Source organism: Onychomys torridus, chromosome 8, assembly GCF_903995425.1.
Source record: "Onychomys torridus chromosome 8, mOncTor1.1, whole genome shotgun sequence".
NCBI classification, from domain to species: domain Eukaryota; kingdom Metazoa; phylum Chordata; class Mammalia; order Rodentia; family Cricetidae; genus Onychomys; species Onychomys torridus.
Genome location: NC_050450.1, coordinates 50,453,896 through 50,478,791, shown reverse-complemented (window position 1 = coordinate 50,478,791; position 24,896 = coordinate 50,453,896). Strand labels below are relative to the sequence as shown.

Here is a 24,896-nt window from a genome sequence, read left to right as displayed (position 1 = left end):
GATGCAGAGGAACATGAAGAAATTCCTTCTTCAACTCCAGTTCTTGCTCTTTTACGCTGGTTCTACTCTCTTGCCACAACTGACATTGTGAAGTTCATGCTTTATCCTCTAGTGCTCTGCCAGGAAGGATCTGATGAGCCACTGTTCTGCTTTGTTCTCAGAATAAAGCATCTTCTTCCTTCTCCAGCCCAATGGTAAGAGAGGCCGCCACAAGATGCTGCTGTCCAAGTAAAAGGTCTATAGACAACTTCCTATCTCAGCCTTTTCCTGCAGTACCCAGGGTCTCACATATACTAGGCAAGCACTCCAACACTGAGCTACACCCCAACACTCAGTCAGTGTATTCTTATCTCATGCTTCCCTTAGCAAAACAACATGAAAAAAGTAAAGCAACTTAAGTACTAATTGTTAATAGATACTGTAAAAGCTTTCAGCTCTGTCAGACTTATGAATCTTTCTTATTTTTCAGCATTCATCATTTATTTGCTTTGAACTTCTACTTGTCAGAGGAACTAAGACATCATTAACATCTAGACCTACTATCTAGGATGCTACTATCAAGAGTAGCCACAACTGCAATGTTCTCTGGCACCAGCCAAACTTGAAACTCAAGATTTAAGTCAAGGGCGATGTTGTGTTTTATGTCTGTAATCCAGGTTAGCCTACGTTACAGAACAAGCCCCCATCTCAAAACCCAGAAAAGACTGGAAGTCAAAGTTCCACAGAAGTTCCAGCCTATCTAGTTCCCAATCAACACTCAGAGAAACTAAGAAGACTGGCAAAAATGGAGTTGCTGACAAGAACAGAGGTCAGAGTTGGGACCTCTACCGCAAAGAGCACCTTTTTTGAATTGCACCCAGGTTGATGTGAAATCAAATCTCGTGCATTAACCTCTGCAGCTGCTAAAAATCTAAAGAAAACCAGCGTTACTTCTCTCTATAGAACTCTAGAGATGTTCCTGATTTACATTCTCTGTGCTCCCCTCAAACTCTACCTAGAGACAAACGAAAGGCCGGGTACCGTTCTGTCGTCTAGAACCAAGGGAAAAACAACGAAGACGAAGGAACCGCTGAAACAATGCCCTTATACTGGCTTTGGAGGCAAACATGTGGGACATTCTCTTGATATGGGTGGGGCCTACACCAGGTGATTCTAAGGTATATAAGAAAGCAAACTGAGTAAGCCAAGGGGAGCAAACCAGTAAGCAATGTTTCTCCAGGGCTTCTGCTTCAGTTCCTGCCTCCAGGTTTCTGCTTTGAATTTCTGCCATGACTTCTTTCAGTGATATCGGGTGACTTAACAGTTATAAAATAAAATAAACCCTCTCCTCCCCAAGTCACTTTTGTCCCGGTGTTTTACTGTAGCAAAGACAACCCTGACTAAGACATAAACTGGTACCAGGGCCATGAGGTATGGCTGATCACATTGTTTTGGGGGCAACTGTTGAAGGATACTGAACCTTAAGTCTGGGAAAGCCACTCAACGCTCAGAACTTAACAGGCTATTGTGGCAGCTTGGAAGATAGAAATGCTGAAGAGATGCAGACGGATGAGGCCTAGCCCGGGATGTTTCAGAGGGAAACAAGGACTGTTAGGGCCATTTAGATGCTTTTTTTTGTAGTAAGAATCTGTGGTTTCACGGGGCGGCAGTGGCACACGCCTTTAATCCCAGCACTCAGGAGGCAGAGCCAGGTGGATCTCTGTGAGTTCAAGGCCAGCCTGGTCTGCAGAGTGAGATCCAGGACAGGCACCAAAACTACACAGAGAAACCCTGTCCCGAAAAACCAAAAAAGAAAAAAAAGAAAAAGAAAAAAGAAAGGAAGAAAGAAAGAAAAAGAATCTGTGGTTTCTCATCAGCTGAAGCTGAAAAATCAGCTGTGATTAACAAAAGACCAGCACCATTCCCATAAAGGGAAGCCTTTGCTTTGCTGGTACAGTCAATGGCGCTTAGCTGTGGTCCAGAGGGAGCCAAGGCTGCATCTCGTGCTGGCAGCAGCCAAACTTGGTAAGAGTCACCCAGGTGGTACTGGTTTTGAAGGCATGAAAGAGTCATGGGTAACAGCTTTGGCCTGCATGGCAAGGGTGGAGCCCCTGCACATGGTGAAAGCACAGCCTCGGTTGCAGTGAAGACCCCAGCATATTGGAGATTAATATCATAAGACAACTGTGGAGCAGAGCTGACCCAAGCCTGTAAGCTATGTATGCAGAGGAGGAAGAGCTGGAGCTGCCCAGCCCTTTGCAGACCAGATCGTGAGTCTCAGGTATAACAGCTATTTATACTTCTGAGAAATATTGGGTTTTGCTTTGATTTGATCATAACTGTGCCCTGGTTCTTCCCTTAGAATAGGAAGTATTGTAACTTACTTTGAAACCCACAGTTGGATATTTTAAAGTGGCTGAATTTGAAAGCATTTGAATTTTTTTTAAGACTGTACAATTTTTAAAGTCACGTTATGCTTTAGGCCAGGCATGACAATACACACCTTTAATTCCAGCACTCAGATAGCAGAGGCCAACCTGGTCTACATAGTGAGTACCAGAAAGAACAGCTAGGGCTGACCCTGTCTCAAAAGAGACTGTTTTATTTTGTGACAATAACATTAACATGACTCCTTGGGGACAAGCGCACTAGGAAAGGTTCCATGTGAACAGTGATGTGTGTCTGTGTCAAGGAGACGAGGGGTCAATCATGCAGTCTGTTGTTTTTTTGTTTTTGTTTTTTGTCACCACAACACAATCTAGAGTTAAGGAAGGACTCTCAGCTAAGGAGATGTCTCATTAGATTATCCTGTAAGCAAATTTGTGGGGGAGGGGGGTATTTTCTTGATGACAATTGACAGGGAAGGGCCCAGCCCGCTGTGGGTAGTGTTACCCAGGCAGACAGTCCTGGGGTATATAAGAAAGCAAACTGAGCGAGTCAAGAAAAGCCAGCCAGTAGGTACCACTCCTCCAAGGCTTCTGCCTCAGTTCCTGCCCAACTCTCTACTTTGGCCTCCCTCAACAGACTGCATTTTATCACAGCAAAAGAGACCCAAGACAAAGGTCCTTGAGGCCTCATGGGTTCCTAGCTTTTGGCAACATCTAAACTGTTTCCTAAAGTCTTCCATGTAGCTGATGGGCCTTTTCTTTACAAGAATTTAGGGCCACACACCTTTAATCCCAGCACCCAGGAAGCAGAGACACGTATGAGTTTGAGGCCAGCCTGGTTTAGATAGCAAGTTCCAGGATAGCCAGGGCAACATAAAGAAGCCCTGTCTCTAAAATGAATTTTTTTAAAAAAAAAAAAATCAACCTTATCTACTATTTTTAAACTTAACTCCTAACTTCCATATCCAGATTTCCCTCTGCTACTGGCTATATCTCCTCCAAAATCCTACCAATGATTATTTCCACATGCTCTGAAGACATTAAACAAAACATCTAATTCCACTTACAGCCACTTGTGCTGGTTACCTTTATGTCAACTAGACACAAGCTAGTCATCTACGAGGAGGGACCTCCACTGAGGAAATGCCTCCATTAAGTGGCTTGTAGATGAACATGTGGGGCATTTTCTTAGTTACTGCTGTGGATGGTGCCACCCTGGACTGGTGGTCTTGGGTGCTCTAAGAAATCAGGCCCAGCAAAGCAGTAAGCAGCACCCATCCATGGCCTCTGCCTAAATTCCTGCCTCCAGGTTCCTGTCCACTTTGAGTTCCTGCCTTGATTTCCCTCCATATATATACATGCCAAATAAACCCTTTCCTCCCCAAGTTGCTTTTGGTCATGTTTTAACATAACAAAAGCAAACCTAACTGAGACAACACTTATTTTCCAGAATGGATAGCAAGCTGAGCCAGAGATAACCCAAGAGTAATCCTCACCATTTAACCTCATACTTCCTATTTGGTTGGTAGCAACAGAGTGGTTTCTTTACATCTATTATGCTGTGGTACCTTTTTTTTTTTCCTTTTGGTTTTTTTGAGACAGGATTTCTCTGTGTAACTTTGCACCGTTCCTGGAACTCACCCAGGCTGGCCTCCAACTCACAGAGATCCTGCCTCTGCCTCCCGAGTGCTAGCATTAAAGGCGTGCGCCACCACCTCCCGGCCTGCTGTGGTACCTTTTACACTGTTCCCTTTGTGTCTAGGAAGAGTTAACTACAGGTCTCACACTATTTCCCTTCTCATTTCAAGCAAGAATCAAGTATCTGACTAGCTCTCAGTGCAGTTACAGGGATGAGGCCCGTGTTCTGCTAAGGTAAACAGAAACAAAAGGAGGGAATCCAGAAAGGCCTCCAAACTACAAAGATGAGAAATGCAACACTTGGAGTGGGACACTCAAGTTTTTGGAGACCTGGATGACTGACAGGTAAATTTAAGATTCTATAAAACCCCAAGGTCTGAGTGTTCTCTACTACCTGGTCACTGCCACATCTATATTCTGATCATACTTACTTATTCTGAGCAGCATAGATACTGGCCAGCTTCAGAGAGATTTCAATAATCGCATTGTCTTCCTGTTGGTACCAAAAAAAAAAAAAAAAAAAAAGGAATTTCATGAGAAGTAAAATTTTCTTATGGAGTATTTCCACCTTCTCTACTAAATTTGGCCTCAAAGCCAATTATTTCTTCCTTTAAAGGAACTAACCAACTATGAATTCTTTGGCAATCATCACTCAGAATCTGAAATACTAGCCATTTTTTACAGGTCTAAGGGTGAAATAACCACTTTCTTGGTCAAAGTACCTATGTGTTAGGCCTGAGGCTACAGAGTATCCTGGTTGGTTTTTTTTTTCCTTCAACTAGATACAAGCTACAGTTATCTGAAAACAGGAACCTCAACTGAGAAAATGCCTCCAGCAGACTGTATGTAAAGAAGTCTGCGGGGCATTCTGCTGATTAATGACTGATGTGGGAGTGAGTGTCCAGCCCACTGTGGGTGGTATAAGAAAGCAGGCTGAGTGAGCCACAGTCGGAAGCATTTCTCCATGTCCTCTGCTTCAGTTCCTACCCAGACTTCCCTTAGTTATGGACTATTACCAGAAAGTTTCAGATGAAATAAACCCTTTCTTCCCGAAGTTACTTTTGCCCATGGTGTTTATCATAGCCACAGAAACCCTCACTAAGACAGGGAGTTTTCGTGACCGGCTTCAATGAGGAGGCAATATGAGACAGAGTCCTTACCTGTTTCATACCTCCTCCAAGCAGGTAGCTCATGGTTGCTTTAAAAAGTTGCTCTGCCTAAAAGCATAAGGATTGTTTTTAAACCATCTATATATGACCCTTGTTTATAAGCACCAATCTAATGTGCATTCATGAACATGAAAACACACACACACACACACACACACACACACACACACACAGCACTGAAACTCTTATAAAGGGACCAAAAGATCAGGACCTCACATCTTCTCTGTACCTTAAAGTACCCTGTGATGAATGGAAACTAACTTCAAGAGATTAATCACCTGAACCAATGTGACAGACTGCAAACCGTCCCCTAATATTCACCTATCAACTAAGTTTTTAAAATAAAATATCCTCCATTTTTGAATCAGCTTTCCTTACAATTAGGTGTGATCATACCACAGATTTAAGCTCTGGCTAACAGTAACAGGCAGAGAATGTCAACACCTTTAAGACATTCCTCCCCTTTTCCCTTCCCTCAGGCTGTATGAGTCAGCTCACTCACGCAGATGAAGACATACCTTAAGATGAACCACACAACACAGATGCCTAATCTGCTTTTACTCTTCAGCCTGCCCGTGGGCTAATCAATTAAAAAGAAACATGCCTGTATCTTGAGTCACTGTGCTTTAGGGACCTTTCTGAGGAATAACATACTCTTACAGTTACAGTTCCCTCCAGGAGTTACCAATTCAAGATGGTACAGAGTGACTGACTTACATTTTCAAGTTGCCCTCGGATAAACGCTAAGTTGGCCATCTGAAAACAAATTATAAACAGCTGTTCAATTCAGAGCACTACAATTCACACAGATTTAAAAACCTTTAAGTGAAAGATTCTTTCTTGTTTTCACAATCTTAAAAAAAAAAGTTCAAATCAGAGAAACTCTGTCTGTCACCAGTCAATCTTCTAGAAGCTCAACACAGCAATGTTGAGAGAAGCAGAGGACTTACTTTATACATTCTGTTGAAAGCAAACTAAACCCAGATCTACCCATCACTAAGACAGCTGTTTCTTTCTGGTCTGAAATTACAAGGGACTCCGTAGAGGATACAAAAATTAAAACCAATAGAAAACAAAAACCTTCCTTCGGTACATCTTGAGAGTCAGGAGGATAAAATAGGAGAAGGACTTTGCCAGCATCCACCCTTCCTCATCAAGAACTCAGACTGGTCAGAGGAGTTACCAAGTCGTAAGTGTAAGAGATGGCTTTCTTGTTGTCACTCTGATATGCAAGGTGAAGAGCATCATGCAAAATTAGCTCCGCTGCTTCTGGCTCATCTTTCATGATGCTCAACTAAAAAGAGAAGACAAAGAAAACAGTAAACGAAAGGTAAGGAGAGCAGGTGTGCACGCTGCTCCAGAGTAGACACATCGTCATACGGGTAAGCAAGTTATCCCCTCATCCCCATGTCCAGGTACCACGTTGACAGAGATGGACAGGGAGACCATCCTCCCTGCATGCTGATACGACTAACAGACCACACAGAAGGAATGTGAGCAATCTCTAGTTTTTTCCTCCTCCTGAGACAGAGACCAGGCTGACTTCAAACCTACAGAGATCTGCCTGCCTCTGCCTCCTGAGTGCTGCAGTCCAAGGTGTGTACCACCTCACCTGACACTGTATTTACTTTGCAAGGAAGCTGCTTGCCTTTCACTTCCTTTTCCTCTTCCTGTAGATTATAAGGGACCATGTAGAACAAGTAGACTTAAGTAAAACTCATGAGAAAAGCAATGAAGAAAAACAATACAAAGGAGTAACAAGGGGATCTCATCTAATGAAATCAGGGAACCATTCAAGAAAACGAGGTAAGGAAAATTAGAATGACTTGTCCACAAACAAAATGGACAGAACCACCCCAACAGAGATAATGAGTGACACTCCTATAGGCTGGAAAGAACAGTTCCTCAGAAGAAACGCAAGGAAGGGCAGTGAATCACAGAGGTACTGCCACAGGAGGGTGAGACAGCTGGCTTAGATCACTTCCAGTCCTGCAGCCCATGACAGGTTTGTGTTTCCTCACAGATAGGGCGAGAAGTCACTCAATTATCAGGCAAGAAGGCACTATGCTCTGGTTTACATTCTCAGAACACCCCTGGGGTTGCTGCATGGAGAAAGGGTTACAGTGGAGCAAGAGACAGGCCACTGTGGGGGGAACGGGGGCGGGGCGGGGGGGATGGGGTGGGGCTGAGAAGTGTTTTGATTTTGATGGCACTGGGATTACTGCTGTGGAATTGGGGCTAATCAACCATGCACTTCAAGAACCACTCTGACTTTTTTTTCAGGCTGGTTTTTCCGTTGGTAAAGAGAAGAGTGATTAGGAACATATCTGGGGGGAGGCATTGAAGAACAAGTTCTTAGTTCACAGCGTGCTAAGTCTGAGATAGCTCACAATAGAGACAGCCTATGAATGGCACACTGCAGTATGTGAATACAAATTTGGACGTTGATGGCCTTAAGTCGATATTGAACCCATTGGGAGAGATGAACTAAACCTGGATAGAAAATATAAACGAATGGGGAGATACAGATTTAGACGCGAACCAAGAGACATAAGCAACACTAAACTGCATCTTCGGGGCGTCAAGCGTACACTGTGCACGAAATGTCATTTCAGCTAGGCTGGTTGGCTGATTAACACCACCCCCGCAAAACCTCTTCAATCACCAGTACGTTTGGATGGAAGAGAATGTGAGGGGTGCCGTCTCCACCTGCACTCACGACTGCAGCGGTTTTGCCGCAGGAGCCACCACGGACTAGCCTGGACGGAGCCCAACCTTCCACCTGGGGCCAATCCATCCCCGGCCCCGGGGAAGAGGCGCAGAGAGCGCGCACGCCCGACCGAGCCCCCTCACCTTGGCTCGCTTCAGCAGCCGGATGATCTCGGCCTCCGCCTCGTCTGCCGCGTCCTCCTCTTCCGGCGGCTCCCGCGCCAGTGTGGGCCGCGCGAACCAGGCGAACGCTGCAAGAAGCGGCTTAGAGGTCACCGGGACCGGCCCGGGCCCGCGCCCCCGCCGCGCGCCCGCCCCGCCGCCCGGCCGACCCCGCCCGAGAGCGCGCCGCTCACCTGCTAACAGCGGCAGCAGTCCCTGGCCCCGCGCGGGCGCGCCTCGGTTCCGCAGCCCCCCCCGGCGCCCGGCCCCGTGTCGCTCGCCCGCTCGGGCAGCAGGCGCGCCGCGCAGCCTCCGCACCGGCGGCCGGCGGCCCGCAGCAGGGTTCGGCCCAGACGCCAGCGGAGCAGCCGGAACATGCTGGCGACGCGTCCTCAGCGTTCCACCGTCCGCGGCTGGCCCGTGGCGCCCCGCCTGTCCGCATGCGCGGTGGCGTCTGCGGACGTCACGTCGCCCCGCCCCACGTCGCGTCGCCCCGCCCCGCCCCGCCCCGCCCCTGGCCCGGAGCGCGCGTGGAGTTCGCAGCGCCGCGGAGGAGAGACGCGGGCCGCGCGCCATGGCCGCCACGCTGCCGGAGGTCGTGCAGGAGCTCCTGAGCGAGATGGCCGCCGCCGTGCGGGACGGCGCGACAAGTACGGCCCCGCGGGCTTTTTTTATTCTTACCCCGCATGGTTCTGCCTCTAAAGCCTGTGCTCGTTAGGTTGTTTCACTAAACACAGGAGTTGGAGTGACGAGCGGGCCGGTGGGAACCCCGGGTGCTGGAAGAGAGCTGCTGCGTACACCCCAGGAGTAGGCAAGGGCCAGGGATTCGGAATGGCAGAAGCGTAGACAATCCGTGGTGCAAGGTTTAAACGTAATACTCTCGTATACTTTGTTTAGAAAACTATTCCAGGGTCACAAAACCTAAACACCTAGCAGTTGAAAAATACTTTTTCCCTGTGGCCAGCAGAGGGCGCCCCATGCCCGTCTTCAACGAAATGGCCAAGCGACGATGTTTGCATACCAATCGGTGTAGCAGGATCTACTAGATAGCTCAGCTAGAAGACTGCTTGCCTAGCGTGCCTTGAGCCGCCGTGGATCACCACCACCACCACCACCGCTTAAGACCAGGCACAAGGCTGTAATCTCCGCACTTGGGAAATGGAGACAAGAGAATCAGAAGTTCAAAGTCAGCCTCAGCTACATAGTGCTAGGCCTGATGGGCTGGCTACTGGAGACTGTCTCTAAAAGGGGAGAGGGGAGGGCAGGGCAGGATTCTTGTAGAATGTAGTGTTAATCAGCACTCTTCCAAAAATGGCGCCTCTAAATAAGTCAAATAAGAGCTCAAAGCTGCTGTTATCCATTCATTGGGCTCTGTGAAAGGGTCTGAGTTACTGCTTTAAAGGGGTGAGAAAAATAATGTTCTCAGATTCAGCCATCCAGGTATTCAAACACGTTTTGGTTCCAGAAAAGTAGTGAGGGTGTCAGTCTGTTGTGAGCTCGTGCTTCCTGGATTGGACCGTAGATGTTCTGAGCTTTACAGAAACATTGCCGGTACCGGGCTGTTGGTGAGAATGGGTTAATCCATGTACCGACAACTGAGGGGCAACCCCCCGGGCACTTGACGCCCCTAGCTCAGGAATAGATTCATGATTCCTGCGTACTTTCAGTAGAGACATTTTCTGCTGTTTGGAAATCTTGGTTCTTCATTGGTAACTTTGCAGAAGAAAAGTCCAGGTTGCATGTGCATGTTGTGTGAACTTGTTGGAGCTGAGCAGCTGAGCCGTGTAGGAAGCTACTGGTTTACTTTCCAGTGTAACTTGGTCTCCCCGAGCTTAGCTTTGTATGCTTGTTTAGTTTTTTACATTATGTATGCTTACTTAAACCTCAAAATTTTTGCCACTGTTACAAATCTCCACTCAAAATGCTAAGGTTAAAAGACATTTTATCAGTTCCATTTTTCCTAAAGAAATTTGTCCAAGAGCCTGCTGACTTGCCTGGTTTGGACTGGCTGGTGTCTGACCAGGCTTCTGTGATCTTCCTTTACTGTTACGGTTCTGGGAATTCTCTTAACCATTTGGAGTCTTATGTTTAGCATGTTCTACCATTTTCTTTCCTCTTATTTATTCACTTCTATGTTGTTTCCTGTTTCATTTTATGAAGTGCATACTTAAGGAGGTTCCTGAAGGAGGCAAGAACTGTATTTTTGAGGCTTTGAATGTCTGAAAAAGGTTTTTCTACTCTCACACTTCATTGAAAGGTATTAATGTTGGAAACATTTCTTCAGACATCTGAAAGCATTATTCCCTAATCATCTAGCATTCTGCATCTAGCATTGTTCCTGAATTTTGTCGGTGGCCTTTATTTTCTCTGTGTTTGAATTGCAGGTGTTCGTAGGCATCCATGGAGGACTGATTGTGAATATCACTGATGTGCAGGTTCCTTTTGTAAGATCACATATAACCCATACTCACCTTCCTCTGTACTTTACTTTAATACGCTTTAAGTCAACTCTAGACTGCTCGCAAAGTTGACCTGTGCAGCGTCAATGCTGTGCAGGTAGATGTTACCCTGTGTTGCTTAGGAGAGAATGACAGAAGAATGGCATGTTTAGTAGAGGTTGGGGGGGGGGGGGGAGCTGGGGTGTTGGCAGTTCTGGTTTCTGTTTCATTTTGTTCTCTTTGTAGCCCAGGCTAGCCTTGAGCTCACAGTGTTCATGCCTGAGCCGTCCGAGTTTCAGTTACTGGTGTACATCTGGCTTTTCAATTTCTTTTTTTTTTTTTTTTTGTCTTTTTTTTGTTTTGTTTTGTTTTTGTTTTGTTTTGTTTTCAGAGCTGAGGACTGAACCCAGGACCTTGTGCTTGCTAGGCAAGCGCTCTACCACTGAGCTAAATCCCCAACCCCTCTTTTTTTTTTTTTTTTTTTAAATTTTGTGTGTATGGGTGTTTTGCCTGAATATATCTGTATCATGTGGCTGCAGTGCCCTCAGAGGCCAGAAGATGGCATCAGATCTCCTTGGACTGGACTGTGAGGGCACTGGGACATTCTTCTGGTCTTAACTGTTGAGCCATTGCTCCTGCCCCTCAATTTTTCACCTCGTGTTAGTCCACAGATGTTGATTCCCTTGGGTGCAGAGAGTCAGTTATAACTTGTTTATGACCCAGGTTCTCAAATCTTCTGATAAGATTTTGTTCAAGTTTCATTTTTATTAATGTGTGTCTGCATGTGTCCATGTCCATGTGTGAGGGAGCCCCCAGAGGCTACAAGAGGGGTTGGATCAATGGAGCTGGCAGTACAGGCAGGTAAGAACCACCCAGTCTGGGTGCTGGAAACCAAACTGCAGCCATCTTTGAGAGCAGCAAGCTGTCTTAACAGAAGGGCCATCTCTCCTGCCCCTGGTTTTGTTTACCATCATGTGGGCTCTCTTGACATACCTGATAGATGTTTGGGTTTTTTCTTTGTAGTATTCCTATCACTAGGTTATGGAGTGTCTTTCATTGTCCCTCTGCTTCTTGGGAACTTCCTTCAACTGTATCTTCCAGATTTTCTTTGAAGTTTTTATTTCTGATGTTATATTTAATTTATACTTTTCTGCTGAAAATAACCTCGCCCCTCATGCCTGTTTTATTATTATTGCTTGTTTGTTCTGATACTAGTAATAGGTGTTAGAACTTTCCCTCTGACTAGTGTTTCCTCTCGATGGATTTCTTACGTTGTTTTCATTTTCTTTGTACTTTGTTGTGATAATTCTTGCTTGTCATGTTTAAGAGGAGAAGACTCAAGCAAGGTGATGAATGTCACTGTGGTTCTTACTGGGTTCTTAGCTGGAGCATCCATTCCATTGTTACTTCCTGTTGGCTTGATCAGGTTGCCCAGTGAGTCTCCTGCCCAGAAGGTGACAGCCTGGGAGAAAAGCTCCGGTGGTACAGGGGGAAGAGGAGGGCTGATTGCTTATCTTAAAAGAACAATGTTGGGAAGAGAGCACCAAGCCCTCCTGTTTTGGGTGTTTTCTCCTAGTCCAGAAATCCTCTATTAGAGCCTTTCTTGAAAATCGGCAGTCATCTTGCTTGACTGAGGGAGCAACAGCCACCCACAGCTAAAAAAGGAACTGGGGCTGGAGATGGCTCAGAGGTTAATAACACTGACTGCTCTCCAGAGGACCCGGGTTCAATTCTCCCGACCCACATGGCAGCTCACAACTGTCTGTAACTCCACTTCCAGGAGACCCAACACCCTTCTAGAGACATACATGCAGGAAAAATACCAATGCACATAAAATAAAAATAAATAACTCATTAATAAAACTTTAAAAAAGGAACTGGGACTGATTTATGATGATGATGATGAGGAGGAGGAGGAGGAGGAGGAGATATGGTCTATATAGTCTTGGCTGTCTTGGAACTCAATATGTAGACCAGGCTGGTCTTGAGCTCAGAGATAAGCTTACCTTTGTGTTGAGATTAAAGGTGGGCACCACTGTGCCCGTTGGGACTGATTCTTCTTACACCATTCTCAGTGTCTTATTTTAGAGTCCCTGCCTGATCCCGTTTCCATAGACACCCAGTGTCATGAGTTTGTGAGGGTTCTTTTGAGAGGGCTTATGGAGGAAGGTAGTAGGTTCTGGAATATGCATCAGACTTCTGCTTGGTTCCCCCTACCATCAGCTTCAGATCCAGATGGCTAGGCTCTGGGAAGTGATATTCCACTCTGTATGTTTGCAGTGTGTTTTAGCTGTTGTTTCCCCTGCCTTTCTTATCCTTGGGAATTAATGATTGTTTTAATAAGTAAATAAATCCTTTTATTGTTGTTTCTGTGGGGTTTGGGGAAAGAGTAGGATGGATATAAGGTTCTGTTACATTTTATGTGGTGATTTGGTTATAGTGATTATAAAAGCTTCATGTCAGTATCCACAAGTCTAACATGATTAACTTTCCTGTTTTATAGTTCCTGATGAACACCTCTCATCGTAAGTACATACTCTTGTTTGATTTTAAAAGGTTACTGCATTTTAAGAGCCAAATCCTTTCAGTACATTTCTTGGTTTTAAAAAATAAGAATAGAATCATAGCTTGCTGCTCTTCCAGAGGACCAGAGTTCCATTCAGACGGTACACAACCACCTATAACTTCAGCTCTGGGAGATCCAGTATCTTCTTCTGGCCTCTGTGGGCACTGCAAACATATGGTGCACAGACTTGCATGTAGGCAAAACTCCCACACACATACATTTTCTTTAACGTTAACATAAACAAAATAGACATGGTGGCATACAGATGGAGTTTTCCTGCCCTGGCAGCCGGTTCCCAAATAACCACGCTGAGACTTATATTAATTACAAATGCTTGGCCAATAACTCTTACTGTTTAACTCATTTCTGTTCATCTATGTGCTGCCCCAAGGCTCACGGTATTTACCTCTATCCCATTTTGTTTGACTCACCTGTGCTCCGTCTGGTTGGCGACTCCTCTGACTCTGCCCTTCTTCCTCATCCCAGCATTCTCTCTGTCTCAGGCTGTCTTGCCCAATCTCTTCCTGTCCAGCTATTGGCCAATCAGCTTTTTATTAACAATGAGAGCAGTACATATTTACAGTGTACAAAAGGATTATGCTACAGCAATGGCACATTGTAATCCCAGCACTTGGAAGGTAGCAGGCATGAGGATCAGGAGTTCAAGGTCCTTCTCAGCTACACTGGAAGTTTGAAGTCAGTCTGACCTATGCAAGACCTTGTTTCAAAACAAAAATAAAACTGAAAAAAACCTAAGGATTTGTAGAGCTGATTCAGTGGTTAGGAGCCTTTGGTTCAGTTCTCAGCACACACATCAGGAAGTTCACAAAGCCTCGTATCCCCTTTCTTCTCACCTACATGGGCATCTGTAGTACAGTGTACACGCATATACTCAGACACATGCAGGTACATATAAAATAAAGCAAATCTTTTAAAGTAAATAAATAATAGAAAATAGGCAAATAAAAGAATGCAGATAGCCAAAAACTTTTAGGGGAAATGATAAATATTACTAATAATCTTAAAATGCAAAGTAAAGATAATTTTTTTCTGTAAAACTAGCAACCATAGGAAAAACATTAACAAAATATGGAGAAAGGGATAAGTAATACCCTGCAGGCAGAAACAGAAGGAGGTAACCTGGTGTCATCCCTGCTTTCCTACTCCTGTGACAAACTATCATGACCAAGGTAACTTATTGAAAAAAGCATTGAAATGGGGGCTTGCTTTTCGTTTCAGAGGGTGAGTCTGTGACCGTCAAGGTAGGGAGAATGGCAGCAGCCAAGGAGACAGGCGTGATGCTAGAGAAGTGGCTGAGAGCTTACATATGATCCGAAAGCACAAGGCACGGAGAAAGTATAATTGGGAATGGCATTGGGAAACCTCAAACTCCACCCCCAGTGACACACCTCCTTCAACAAGGCAACACCTCCTAATCCTTCCCAAATAGTTCCACCAGCTGTGGATCAAGCAGTTAAAATATAGGAACTTATGGGGGCCATTCTCAATGTGAACCACCACACCTGGCAACTGGCAACATGGCTTTAAAACATACATAGTCTTTGACCTGGGTATTCCACTTGTAAGAATGTCTCCCAAGAAAGTAAATATGCTGTTCATAAAGATTTTACAAGGAGCAGATTCACCCAGTGCTGAATATGACAACAAAACAACCTGGAAATCATCTACTCAGAAGTAGTTTAGGGAGAGTAAAAATGATTCATTTTTACAGTAGAGATGTTTTATAGCCATCAAAAGTAATAAAAGAATATTCATGGTGTTTGAGAAATATTCACAGAAGTCATAAAGTAGACAAAGCCATTTTTAAAATAATTGAAGCTAACTATGGTTTTCTCTGATTCAGAGGCTCTTTAGTGGGTTCCATTTCCTTATTTTTGTTGACTAAATAAATCTTCATGTATTTGGTATAAGAAACTCAAGTGTTCCTTCTCAATTCTTCCTAGTAACGTTATGTGTGAGACTAGTTTACAGAGAAATGAAGCAATACACCTGTTATATTTTAAACTTGATAAGCCATGCTGTATGTGCATAGGTACACATACACCGTCATTCCATGTATAATAACATACAAAAACACTAAAAAGGAAAGAAACCAGAAATTAGCATGAGATCTGCTGTAGATATAGTCCTGAGAGAGAGTATGTTCTGAGCATGTCTGAAGCCCTAGGTTCAGTCTCCAGAGCCAGGGTGGAGAGGAAGGAGGGAGGCTCAGAGAGAGGGAAGAGAGTGAGTGAGTGCTTGCCGCAGGGCTGCAAAGGGGAGGGATGTGTGGCAGCTCTATAAAGAAGTATGGAGAGAGCTTTTCAAATCTCTAATAGCATAGTTAGTCCTTTATTTTAAAACACACACACAAATCTGAAGTAAATGGACAAGATGTTAACACTTATCCTAGGGAACAAGTGAATCCATGGATTTGGTGTAATTGGTTGGTTGTTTTTAGTTTTTTCTGTGTATGGGTGTTTTGTCTGCATGTTTATTTGTGCATCACATGCATGCAGTGCCCACGGAGGCTAGAGACAGGCATTGGATCTCTTGGAACTGAAGTTACAGATGGGTGTGAGCTGCCCTGTGGGTCCTGAGACTCAAACCCAGGTCCTCTGGAAAAGCAACCAGTGCTCGTAACTGCTGAGCCATCTCTCCAACCCAAGTCCATGGGTTTTGTTAATATGTTTTCCAAATTAAAATTATTTTTTAAGTCTGAGGATTGGGCAGGGGAGGCAGCTCAGTTGGTTCTCTTCTCTTGCAAGCACAGGCCTAAATTCAATCCCAGCACCACGTAAAAGCCAGGTGTGATGGCAATCACAGCGCTAGCCTCCTGGCAAGTTGCAGACTGATTAGCAACCATCCATAAAAGAAGTGGATGGCACTTGAGGAACAACACGCACAATGAGGATGCAGAGACCGAGGCAAAGCTCAGTGGTACAGTGCTTGTTTATACCATGTGTGAGGCCGTGGGTTCAGTTTGCAGCAGCAGCAGCACCACCACCACAACCACCACCACCACCACCACCACCCTCCCACACACACAGATAGGACTGTGATCCTTTGTGTCAAGTTCCTGGGGTGACTCAGAATGAGCCTTCTAATCCAGTGTTTTTGTATTCCCTAGGCTGAAGTTTGTGTTTGGCTCGTCGGCTATCCAGGCCTTGGACTTAGTTGATCGAGAGTCTGTCACTTTAATCTCATCACCCAGTGGAAGGCGTGTTTACCAGGTAGAAGTCTAGAGGTGGGGACACTCAAGCAGAAACCCTTAGGACGTAAATCTATTGATAGTCTCTGTAGAAGCTGATAACCAACATGAAGTATGGACATCCTGGACCCAACTAGTAAAGTTAACATAATCATTATTTAAGATTTGTATTTATTTTAAATTCACAAAAACTATGTATTTATGACATACAAAATGATGTCTTGATATATGGTACCTTATGAAATAACTTCATGTATTGACATATCTGGCTATCTCAAACTATCTTACATACTTACTTTTTTTATGATGAGAACACTTAAAAACCCATTCTCTTAGAAATTTTCAAGTCTGCAATAATCTTGTTAGTGTAGTTAGTAAATCTCTTGAGCTTGTGTCTCCTTCTTTAACTATTTCCCCAGCACCCTCTCCTCCACCCCTAAAATGCTGAGTAACCACTATTCTGCTTTTGCTTCTATAAGCTGGACTATTTTAGATTCTGTATAAAAGATGGTGTATATTTGATCTTTCTATATCAGCTTGTTGCATTTAACATACTATCTTAAAGGCATTTTAGAAAGTAAAGATAAATATGACTTGATTCTTTCTACTCAGTAGCACTGTATAGAACTAACAGTGGTGTGGACAGGTTCTTTTCTTGTCTAATGGAGTATACCAACCTTTGCTCTCTTGTTGATAAAGGGGGATGCAGGAGTGTGTGCATGCACGTGCACATGCACACACACTCGTGCACGTTTATTGACATTTTCATCTTGTTCATAGTCTGTAAGGCCAAAATGTTCCTTGAGGTTATTCCATATGTACAGAATAATCTTGTCAGCATTGATCTTTCAAAACTGTTGTCAGAAGTATTTATAATGAGTCAGACTCCTGAGTTCAGGAAATCTATATGGACTTAATGTTTGCCCCTTGGGGCTTACAATAGGTTTGTGATGTGACGGTCTCCTGCCACTCTTATTATGTTTATGCTATTGATATTTCTCAACAAAAGCAAAGCACTTCTTTTATAAGAAGCTGAAATGCAAAGGGTAAAGTAACAGTCAATCTGGCTGCCTCACACTGCCAGACTCACAACATGAGACTAGAAAAACAGACTATAAAATCAGTAGGGCAGCATAGCCACCTACTCCCCAGGCTAGCTCCCTGAGACAGTGGTAAATATGGCTGCAGTTAGGAGAGGGGCATCTGTGGTGAGCCAAGTTTGCGTTTGGCTTAGAAGAGTTAAGAAAGACACTATCAGTGGGTAGGGACATTTTTCATTGTTTGAATTCTGTCTTCTAGTGAACTTCTCAGAGCTGAGACCAAGTCAGCAACTATTTGTTTTTTGTTTTTCGTTTGTTGTTTTTTTTTTTTAAAGCAACTTTTATTAAAAGAAAGTGCCAGTTAATTCTTAGAGAGAGAATGACTTGAACAGAGCCTGCTTTGACAAATATGTATGTCTGCTTATGAATCAACTTGCCATTCCATTCTGTAGTTGACCTTCGTTGACCTGGCAGATCATCATGCATTTCCTCATTAAGAAAATGGAGTGTGGATATGTTCACAGTTTTGGGGTAGCACTTTTCTACTCAAGGGCGATTATCTCTTGCTGGATTTATAGAGGAATCATCGGTTGGGCCACAGTTTGTTCTTGTGTGTTATCTTTTTGTACTGTATATACTTAAACTATACCAAACTTAGAGCACCCTTCCAGTCTTGCCCATGGTTTTTCATCATAGGATTTTGGTTTCAGGGCTGGAGGGATGGCTCAGTTTAGTCCATAGGTTTAGTCCTATGACACATGACAGCTCACAACTGCCTATAACTCTATCTCTGTGTGATCTGGTGCCCTCTTCTGGCCTCTGTGGGCAGCAGGCACATGCTACACAACATATAGACAAGTATAGCACTCCTATATATAAAATAAAAAGAATTTAAATCTTTTTCCTTTTTTTTGGTTTTTTTAAGACAGGGTTTCTCTGTGTAGCCCTGGCTATCTTGGGACTCACTCTGTAGACCAGGCTGGCCTCGAACTCAGAGATCCATCGGCCTCTGCCTATCAAGTACTGGGATTAAAGGTGTGGGCCACCACCCAGCCTTATAAATCTTTTTTTAAGTGTCAAGTTAAAAAAACTTTTTTGGTCTCAGCTCCATTATCAGCATAATACTTGACTAGACGAGGTGGACTTCTAGCTGTCCCTTAATTATATGATCTGGCTACTAGCTAAAAATTTAAAGCTCTTGTTAAAACAATTTAAGTTATTTTTGTCAGTATGACTTTCTTTGTTATTTGGTCTTTTTCTTTTTTTTCAGAGCTGAGGACCGAACCCAGGGCCTTGCACTTGTTAGGCAAGTGCTCTACCACTGAGTTAAATCTCCAACCCCTCAATATGACTTTCTTAATGGTTGTCAGTCATATCCTTTATCATATTATGTTGCTTTGTCATAAAAATAGACTCCCTAGATGTGTGGTTGCCAGCTTCAACTTTGACTTGAATTGAATGAGGTAGACCTCTGACACCTTACATCAGCTTATGTGCACTGTATGGTCATGCAGTGAGGTTAGACCTCTGGCACCCTCACATCAGCTTATGTGCACTGTACGGTCATGCAGTGAGACTCTGCCTTAATTCCTGGGTTGTATAAGATGACAGAAGTTGAAGCAGATGCTGCCTCGATACCCAGCTTCGATATTGCCATGGGTCAGCGTATCCCCCGAGGTCAGCGCAGGTGACGACTGCATTGTCCTCCAGGTGTGATGTGTGGTTGCTGTAAAGTCACTCTTTCGTTGCTGCCACCTGAGCCCTTTGTGGACCCTTGGAGCTCACTGAGGAAGGGGAGGCCAAGTGCTGGCAGTCTGAAAGACTTAGAGAACAAGGTTTAGACCTCACTGCACCTCCACAGGAGGCAGCCGCAGTTCCACTCCTGAACATCCACACTCAGGATCCCAGTTCCGAAGCAGCCCTCCTGAAGAACATTTGAGAGCATGGCATGCTACAGGTTTGTTTGTTTGTTTGTTTGTTTGTTTGTTTGTTTGTTTTCTGAGACAGGGTTTCTCTGTGTAGCTTTGCGCCTTTCCTGGAACTCACTCTGTAGCCCAGGCTGGCCTCGAACTCACAGAGATCCGCCTGCCTCTGCCTCCCGAGTACTGGGATTAAAGGCGTGTGCCATGACCGCTCAGCCACGCTACAGTTTTTAACATCTCTGCTGAGCTACTCACATTCTGTGAGCTAACACAGCTCACAGAGCCAGTCTATATCAGGACTGGAATGATAAGCCCTTTTTCCAGGAAACAATAAAGGCAGCTCCCCAAATGCAATAGCCTAGGGGGCCTGAGGTGGTTAGAGGTCATACCTTACAAGCTACCCAAAGTCACTACAGACTTCTTCCAGTGAGATGCCTGAGAGTCCAGTCCTGGTCTTGAGTGTGTTCTTTCCTGTTTGTTTCTTTTTAAAAACCTCAATGGAGGGGGTGAGTGAGGGCACATTCCAGCCTATGCTGAGTGGAAGAACTCGGAGCAGTTCCTGTAAGAGAGAGTCCTTCTTCCACTGAAGAGAAGACACTGAATTAAATTACTCCGAAGGTCAATTTCCAGTTCTGACATTTCTAACTCAGATTTTTGCCTGATTAGTGGGTTCATTAGTTGTCAACTGCTAGATAAGGAAGAAGCAAATTAAAGCACTTACTGTCTTTAGAGTATCTACTGCCCCAGGGATTTGACCAGTTTACTTTGAATTTCAGACAGCCTTTGAAAGTAAGGCAAGGGAACCTCTGTAGAACTTATCCCTGTCCCTAAGTCACCAGACTTTGATTCAGCATAATCCAGGAAGCATTGTGATGGATCCAAGTCCTGGAGGCTTTGCCTCTTTAAGTCTAAATCTAGAGAGAAGAAACAGGGGAGCCAAACAAAGAAAGGACGCTGAAGGTCTTCTATTCTTTGGGTAGTCTGGAGAGCCAGTGATTATCCAAGTCCCTGTTGAATGCCGATGAGTTTTCTTTAGGATAAAGTGGGAAGCAGTCATCTTTAATGTCCATTATCTTTCTAGACTCACTAGGGAAACTACTGATACTCAGTGCCGGGGTGTCATGCTTGGAACAGGAAATATGTAAGGCGTAGTTTTTAATACCGGATTTAAACTAAGTCTAGTCTTTAATGGATATAGTAGAAGGACATTCCTAGTCATCTCAAATCTCCCATGGAATTCTGCTGACTGAGTCAACAATTACCAGAAAAGCTGTATTATGTTAAGCACTAAACAGACAAACAGAAGCACAACACTTGAACCTATTATTTCTTCTAGTTAAGGCCTTACCTGTTATTTGTTCTCAGGTTGGGGCAGAGAATTCTGGGAATGCTGACATAATAATTTTAACAAATCCTGACTTTTTCATTTAGATTGCCATCTTAAAGCCTAAATTTAATTTGAAAGCCTTCTGGTAAATTCAGATATGATAGTCTATTGTAAAGCAACTGAAATGTTTGTACTTCCCCTTTGATGATAATAATCTTCTACTTTATTTGGAAGTTAACTCTCAGTTGCAGCTCATGTTAGCTAGTGTTCATGACGATAATGAGTATGTGGCATAAGCCAATGTAAAGGAGAATAGGTTTCTATTGGTGTGGGAGCCCACAGAGGTTTCCTAATGAGATCTGAGCTTGCTTTACCAGCAGGGCTGCACAAGAGGATGATTGGACCATGGGCCTGGGTAACAGGTGTTTTGAAGGGAATGCACTTGGCTGTATCTAGCAAGGGGAAGGTCTTTTGCCTCACCCCTTGGCATTGTTATAAAAAGCCCTTTTGAATGAAGTTCTGGGCCAGTGGATAAGGACCCAGGCCCTCCCGAGGCTGTCCTGTGTTTCTATCTGTTTCTCTCCCCTCAGTCCTTCTATCTAAATCTCTCATCCCTCACTCCTCAAGAGTACCCAGGTAAAGGTGGGAGCTGGTTGGCTAGCATATTGGCTAGCAGTTTCAAAGGTTTCCATCCATGGTCACTGGGCCCTGTTGTACTGGCCTATGCCAGCACAGTATGTTACAACATATTACGTCAGAAACAGGAGTCTGAGAAGGCCTCTTCACCCAGCAGCCATAAAGCAAAGACAGGATCTCCTGTAACGACATGCCCATAGCATCCTAACTCCCTTTAACTATATCCTATCTCCTAAAGGTTCTACCATTTTCCAAATGAACCAGGAGATAGCAACCAAGCTTTTAACACATGTGCCTTTGGGGGACATTCAGAATCCAAACTATAGCAAACATTTCTAATAGGAAATGTTTGACTACTTGGTGGTAGAGTGGTTTCTCCAACAAACTGGTCTAATCACACCACAGGCAAATCTTATTTTCCCTTTACGTTTCCTCTGTGTTCCTTTCGACTGTCACCAAGAGTGTTTGTTGTACTGGGCCTCTCACCAACACCCACATGTCTGTGTCCTCCTTCCATCCCGCTGGATGAGTAGGCAGATCTGAACTTGCCTCCTTTCCTGGGACCTCCGTCCTGAGCAGCTGAGTCATCCCTTTCATAAGACTCCACTTTATTTATTCTCCCCACTCAGAAGCTTCTCTCACACCCTCGTTAGGTCCTTCATCCGAGAGCTGCCCTGTTCCTGCCTCCCTAAGCACCCTACCAATTTTACCCTCTGGGAACATAACAGTAGCTTTAGAAACAAATGTCTGTGTGCTGTCTAAGGCCCCGGGCTAAAGGTTTGCAGTAAAATGCACATGGGTTTTCTCTTCACTTCTTTTTAACCCCTACAGGCTGAGACCTGTGCACCACGTGAGAATAAGAGGCTGTGTGTGTGGAAGGCTGAAAATTAGACTGAAGCGTGTTTAAAACTGTGTGAAGTCCTAGAAAGCTGAAGAGATAAGAGTTTGCACACTGCAGAAAGAAAATGTGCGTTTCCCCTTTTGTACAAACTCTAGGGCAGTTCTTCACAGTGGTGTTCAGCAGCAGCTCTCACACACTGGATGGATTGTCAGGAGTTGTACCAGGAGCAAACCTTCTAACACTGTCTGTCCTTCTCTTCCCAGGTGCTGGGGAGTTCCGGTAAAACATACACATGCCTGGCTTCCTGTCACTACTGCTCATGCCCAGCGTTTGCCTTCTCAGTGCTAAGGAAGGGTGACAGTCTGCTGGTAAGAATGGGCTCCTGCACACAAATTGGGAGAGAAAAGGCTAGCCTCATTTCAGACCTTAAGTGCCACATACATTTCAGGGGGGTGGTTTAACACAGAATGGGTATTTCCCTCAATTGGAGAAATTGTGGTTTATTGGCCTTGTCTTAGTCACCCTCGGATGTAGCCTCCTGAAATGCAATGTCATTTTTGGTACTTCATCAGTTTCCTGGTTTTTTTTATTTAAAAGGTTGTAGAGGAGGTTGTGGGGACAGCAAGGTACTCTTGGAAATGAGTACTGGGGAAGTAGATGGTCCAGTAGAGAGAGAAGTAAATAAAAGATGCTCACACACCATCTCACTGGTTGTAGTGGTGGCTTGGCCTCACATTCAGTCTCTTGTGGAGCAGGAACACCTCCATCTACACCTCTGCCTTTTGTGAGTCCAGCAGAATTCAGAGCATTAAGTAAGGACAGCACATGTTTCCACACTGTTTATTCCAAAGGGATATAAAGAAATGCACTATCCTCCTCTCCTAAGAGAAGGTGGTTAGTCCTTAGTCTTGCCGAAGTAGAGAACAATAGAGTCCACTTCATTCCTTCCCTTTTTTAGTTTTTTAATATTTTTTGTAATGATTAATTTATTTTTTTGTTTGCATTGGTGTTTTGCCTGCATGTATGTCTTTGTCAGAGTGTCAGATCTTGGAGTTACAGACAGTCGTGAGCTGCCATGTGGGTGCTGGGAATTGAAACCTGGTCCTCTGGAAGAGCAGTCAGTACTCTTAGCCACTGAGACATCTCTCAAACCCCCTTCTAACTCCCCCACTTTCTTATGCTGTTAGCAGTTTAAACATCTTGAGAATTTGGTGCCAAATTGAGCAACTCTATTCATACACCCACTAGCTACTAGTGTGGTGTATTTCACCTATAAAATGGCGTGCTTGAACCACGGTCCTCTCAGGACCCAATGCTGTGTTCTGTGTCATAGGTCTAACGGGGTTATCCCCTACATTTGTATACATGTGAGAACTTTCCCCACGCTCTTTCCCCACCCCAGAAGACAGCAGTGGTCAGAGTGGAGTAGGGCTCTGCATGCTCATTACAATGAAGTGTGAATAGATTTGCACGAGCTCACCTGTGAGGAACACTGCAGTCTAGTGCCTCAAGGACTGTCAACCATTGTTGTAACCACACTGAAGGCGAGGATGAAACCAGCTGAAAGCATGGCAAAGTTTCACTCTCCTCCTTGCATGGGATAGGAGAGGTCCTGATTAGGCTGCCAAACATGATCCTGCTTGTTCCTAACAGGTCTGTGTTTTATATTCCAGTGTAAGCATCTCCTGGCAGTTTATCTTAGTCAGGTTATGAGAAACTGCCAGCAGCTCAGCGTGTCAGACAAGCAACTGACAGACCTGTTATTGATGGAGAAGATACAAGAAGCATGAAAGATGCAGATGGAATATTGTCTTTCCAGACAGAAGCCTATCAGGAAATTCGCTCAACATCTCATGGTTCACAAGGCGGAGGAGGAATAAGATACACTTTGGACTTGTCACTGTCACTTTGCCCTCATAGGCTGCAGGATGGGCTTTGGATCGGCACTCTAGGCTGCAGAGGGCTCATGAGTGGTTAAGAGCCCTCTATGATCTTACCACGATCCAGCCTCCGAGGCCCACAGGTAAAAACGTCCCTGGGTACAATTCAGTATTGTTGACTCAAATAAAGCCATGCTGTGTCAGCACCTAGATCAGATTACTAAAGTGTTAGTAACTTTGTGAAGATGGCATGGTAGACCACACTGAGTAAGAGCAAGCTCAAATGAGAAAATCAGTCCTCAGTAAGGGACTAGAGCAGACCTATGGCTAAATAGCAGCAAGACTGAGAAGATGGGGCTCTCCTGCTCAGACTGAGAAGATGGGGCTCTCCTGCTCAGACTGGGAAGATGATGATGCTCTCCTGTAAGCTCACCTGTGCTGGTGTCAGAGCAGCTTACAGGGCTGTACTGGGAGCAGTGCTGTGGAGAACAGGAGAGTGGGGTTTGCTCTGTGAGCATTTCTAGGCTTCTATAGCAGGATAAGGAACATAACTAAAGCCCAGAAGGGAACTAGATCATTCTAGGAATTTCACATGAGAAAGAAAAACAGATTAGGTACCAGGAACAGTGTTGGAGAGAAGAGATGAGATGGACCCAGAGAAGAACGGACCAATGAGAAGATAACTCTGGAGAGGAGACAGATTGTAGCCCAGGAAAAGGACTTAAGAGGTAAAGCCACCACAGCCACAGTGCCAGAGGTCGGGAATTCCCCGTCTCTCTAAGTACTCACCCTTTAGGACCTGAAGAAGCAGACAATTGGAACAGGTGACTTCACAGCCTAGAGACACCACTCCCTCACCCCCAAGCACGGTTGTGCCCCAAACACAAACTGTTAGTGAACAGCTGCTGATAAAAAGCCAAATACAAGCCAGGCGTTGGTGGCGCACGCCTTTAATCCCAGCACTCGGGAGGCAGAGGCAGGCGGATCTCTG

General features: G+C 44.6%; 2 protein-coding genes across 2 annotated transcripts in view; one reads left to right on the top strand and one right to left on the bottom strand.

The window, feature by feature from the left end:
• The window catches only part of Ttc19 (tetratricopeptide repeat domain 19), a 36,787-nt gene extending 28,302 nt beyond the window's left edge, over window positions 1–8,485 (bottom strand). Inside the window, 7 exon segments of the mRNA XM_036196507.1 lie at window positions 4,436–4,497; window positions 5,165–5,221; window positions 5,891–5,929; window positions 6,357–6,467; window positions 8,027–8,133; window positions 8,239–8,299; window positions 8,302–8,485. Of these exon segments, the coding sequence (XP_036052400.1) occupies window positions 4,436–4,497; window positions 5,165–5,221; window positions 5,891–5,929; window positions 6,357–6,467; window positions 8,027–8,133; window positions 8,239–8,299; window positions 8,302–8,421 (557 nt within the window). The 5' untranslated portion in view covers window positions 8,422–8,485.
• Window positions 8,486–8,557: 72 nt separating this feature from the next.
• On the top strand, window positions 8,558–24,859 carry Zswim7 (zinc finger SWIM-type containing 7). Its single transcript, XM_036198232.1, has 5 exons — window positions 8,558–8,694; window positions 12,986–13,007; window positions 16,179–16,281; window positions 22,289–22,393; window positions 23,699–24,859. The coding sequence occupies exons 1-5, from the start codon at window positions 8,619–8,621 to the stop codon at window positions 23,813–23,815; spliced, it is 423 nt and encodes a 140-aa protein (XP_036054125.1). The 5' UTR covers window positions 8,558–8,618; the 3' UTR covers window positions 23,816–24,859.
• The last annotated feature ends 37 nt before the right edge of the window (window positions 24,860–24,896 follow it).